The sequence below is a fragment of the Sander vitreus genome, chromosome 22, assembly GCF_031162955.1.
Source record: "Sander vitreus isolate 19-12246 chromosome 22, sanVit1, whole genome shotgun sequence".
NCBI lineage: Eukaryota > Metazoa > Chordata > Actinopteri > Perciformes > Percidae > Sander > Sander vitreus.
In genome coordinates, this window is record NC_135876.1 from 8611192 (window position 1) to 8615407 (window position 4216).

The window sequence follows — 4216 nt, forward strand, 5'->3', positions numbered from 1 at the left end:
AGATTTCAACTGACTGCCAGCAGCACTGCATCTGTACCTCTGCCTTTCTAGAGGCTGCATATTCACACTAGCCTGCACTGGCATCTCATCTCCCCACTGCTGCTCCACTGATGAATAGTTTCATGAATATATCAGGCATGAGATATTCATGAAACTATATGACGGTAACCACAGATGTGTGCAGAACCCACCCGCCAACTTTGTAAATAAAAGCCTCTCAGCTCCAGCTCTGAATGAGAGTCATAAAGAACCAGGCTCCCTTGACTGCTTCCTTCTTCTTTAGGAGAAAATGTGAGGAACCATAGCCTTATTAGTGATGAGTTTTTGGTGTTGCTAAACTACATCTGCTTTTTTGCCTTAATGACCTTGAAGGTATATTGTAGACAAGCATAACGTGGGGAAACACCTCTCTGATTTGTAAGGTGTAGAGTGAGTTCTTACCCACCAAGGACACCTGCTCTGAATCTTTGTCAACACAATGCCCATTGTTACATGATTATTTGACATTTTTAAGTTTGTGAAGGCTAGTTGTTATGACAGCGCCAATAGCAGATCATTTATAGTAACTTCTTGTCCAAGGATACACATTCAAAAAGGGACAAATATTGTTTTGCTTTGATGGAATTTAGTCCATTATTCCATACAATACTGTTGTTCATTTGTTTGATTTTTGTTACTATCATTATCATCTATGCATAGCAATTTGAGTGGAAACTAAATGACAAATTGTCACGAGAGTCAGTTCACACACACACACACACACACACACACACACACACACACACACACACACACACACACATGCTATAGTTTTTGGCAGAATCTTGAGTGCACAGTGACAGTAAGAGGTATGTGCACTGAAATAAACAATAGCAAAGCATTCTTTCTTCTTTTCCCTTTACAAATGGACACAATCTGGAGGTGATAATATGAAGGTCATGGAAATCCTGATACATAGGGTACATGGCATGGTGATTAGATAGATAGATAGATAGATAGATAGATAGATAGATAGATAGATAGATCGATCTATATCACCTCCAGATTGTGTCCATTTCTAAGGGGATGGATAGATAGATACATAGATACATAGATAGTTAGCCCCTAAACCCATCAAGTGATGTCACACCTTGGTGCGCCTCCCCTGCAATCTGCTGGAACTGAAACATTTGAATATTTCCCCCTCGCTCAAAACTTTTTTTCTCGGCACTGCCTTCAGTCGGAGCACCGGGGAGCTGTGGGTGTAATGCCGGTAACCGCGAGGTCCCTGTGCCGCCGTCGGAGCGCTCTCTCTATGTTTCAACAGTAGATACGCGGTGAGTGAACAAGAAGACAGGAGCTCTATGTTAAAGGACTGCACCTTGGAGAAAAGTGGCTGCCCGGAGCCCGTAACCATGCGGGTCCTACTGAGCGTCCTGTACCCCGTCCTCTGCCTCACCATCTTCGGATTATACCCCTCTATGGTGAGTTTCTTATTTCATATTAACTGCCACTTGTTTCATATCAGAACGTTGCTGTAATCAATGCTTACTATTAATGACTATATTATACTCAGGTTTGATCGCATTGTAGGTTCTTTACAGTAAACCGATACGTGACATTTTTTTTAATGGAGGCTGGCATGCCAAACTTAACTCAAAAGTCCTACAATTTAATGTTGTCAAATTTACCGACAGCAATATAAACCTGGTTAAACAAGATTTAAGGAGCTTCATAAATCCATAACATGCACTACACTTCGGTATAGGTTTAATGCACCTATCTGCACTTATTTCCATAATAATATTATTTTAAAACTATGAATAATCAGAAGGCTATACCTGCAGCGCTTCTCCACAAAGGTGGACTAAAACAAGTAGGTAGAATGAATCAATTCTAAAACCTCAGACTTTTTGAAAATGCAGTGCTAGTTGGTCGATTACGTGTATGACGAATTTACTAATAGACCTTATTTGTTCGTGTAGGTAGCCTACTTGAGTGTTTTTTTTTTATCGGGAAAATGTTTTTTCGATCAGCAGCAAAATAATAAAACTGCCACCTTTTCAATGCAGTTTTGCCTGACAATAACCTACTCTATTAGTCAAACAATAAGCAGAACATTAAACCACCATAATTTCTATGAATAGCATTGCCTTAATTGAATGTACCAAAAAATACCGTGTTTATGCTGAAAAACTAAATTTCATTAGAGACTAATCACCTTTTATTATGCACCCACCTTGCCCACTCGTGGATCTTCTTTTGTTTGTTAGATACATGAGTTGTGATGCAATTGTGAGAGCAAGTGCATTAGGTGAGACAATCATGTCAGCCTGAGTAATTGATTGTTTTAATATATAGCAATGCTTACAGTAAAGACACAAAGACTCTTCCATTTGTACCCTATATAACTAATAGTTCAGCAGGAGCATGGTTATGTCCCAGTGGCACCAGGGGCTGTCTCTCTTCTGTCTTAATTGAATACTCTGTTGCTGTATTTGGTTTGTCTTTGTGCTCAACACAGCTCAAACCAAATTTGAGGGAAGTGGAATCGCATGGGCAGTGCTTTGTACTGAGGGAAGGATGGAATAACTGTGACTAAAGCTGACAACTCTGCTCAAAGTCCCTTATGATTAATGGAAGAATCAGTTTGTTGCTCAGTCTTCTGGTGATGAGGGTGTGGAGCTGTCCACTCTCTGGTGCTGAAGCTTCACTACACAAGCTCTCTGGCTATGCAGCAACCCACAGAAGAGGAAAAAAACCCCGATCTAAACCTTTTTGAGCAGAGCAGAATAATGCTAACAGCCAAGGGCAGATACTGCAGGATTGATATCCTTTATCCTAGTCCTGAAACAATTAGGGGATTCATCAATTAGTCCATAGATAGAAAATGAATTGATTGTTAATCAGTTTAACGTCATTTATCAAATAGAAATATCAAATATCTCCTTGTAGCATCTTATCCAATGTAAGGACTTGCTGCTAATTTAGTTTCATACGATTTCAAAAGCCTTTGTTTTTTTTTAGCAATTCAATGCCTTTAGTGTGGTTATTCTAACACCTTATAGGTTAAGCAATTCAGTGAAAAGGTAACCAGCAATGAAAATGATCATGGCAGCCCTAATGCATCCCTGGTCTTCAGGTTTCGGTTATTGCGTTAAGAGAGCTCTGGGTATCTACTCTGTGTTATTCTCTTTATATTTTAGAAATATGTTACTTCTAAAGATTATCATTCTGTTCTGTTTCTATCTTTCATCTGCTGTTGATTGAATCAATGAATACACTGTTGCATTGAGGAATATGAGATATTGCTGGAGCAGGAGCTGCATGCAAATGGCACAGCCCCAAAGGCCTTTCTGCTTCAGTGTTTAAAAGGTTTGGCTTTCCAGATCACTTTTATAGTATACCAGTAAGCTGAAAATTATTAAGCTGTCACTCACAGGCTGTCAGACCTTGTACACAAGTCTTTGTTCATTATAGTAAGGGGTGGCAGCCTCTACTTCTTGGCATTTCAGTTTGTGTTAGTGCTGCCTTTTGTTTTGTTTTTTCCCACAGGTTAAGTTCCAGCATCTTTAAAATAACCTAGAAGCCAGATCTATTCTGGATAAACTGGCTAACACTAGGGCTGATGGGATGGACTCCCCTTTATCGGGGTTTGGCATGAGTGATATTACCTCTGCAGTGTACACAACAGATCCCCAAGGAGCCTTTGTGAGGAAAAAAAAATATTTGCATAGTTTAGTTTTCCCTTATGGTCTGTGCCAGCCCAGTAATTACACACTGACTGCTAACAGCACTGTGTTACACTCATCATGATCGAAATGATGACAGGAATATGTGTTTTTATGATTACACATTATATTCTGCACCTGGAGGACATATTGATTGGAGGAGAAAAACAGATTTAATAGACTCCAGGAGTCTGACGTAAGACTGGTGCCAGAATTCAGTTGCTCACTTAAGATTCACTAGACATAGTGTCCCTTTAAGTCGTCACAGCTAACGGCTAAAAATCAATTCTGAGAGGTAGGTTAAATCACATTGATTTTCTGTAAGTTATAATTCAAGTTTTTTTTTAAACATTGTCTTTTCAATATAATTATAATTTTATGATCTGGTAATGCCAGTCTTAAACAGGCTACGACTCTTTTGCAGCACAGTACCTCCAGTATCACAGTACCTCCAGTATCACAGTACAGTACCTCCAGTACCACAGCACAGTATCTCCAGATGAGTA

The 4216-nt window shown here is 39.5% G+C and overlaps 1 protein-coding gene across 1 annotated transcript in view; it reads left to right on the top strand.

Moving 5' to 3' along the window:
• The first annotated feature begins 1343 nt into the window (after positions 1-1343).
• The window catches only part of olfm3a (olfactomedin 3a), a 19434-nt gene continuing 16561 nt past the window's right edge, over positions 1344-4216 (top strand). The window contains exon 1 of the mRNA XM_078280602.1: positions 1344-1463. Coding sequence (XP_078136728.1) covers positions 1344-1463 — 120 coding nt within the window. The remainder of the gene's footprint in view (positions 1464-4216) is intronic.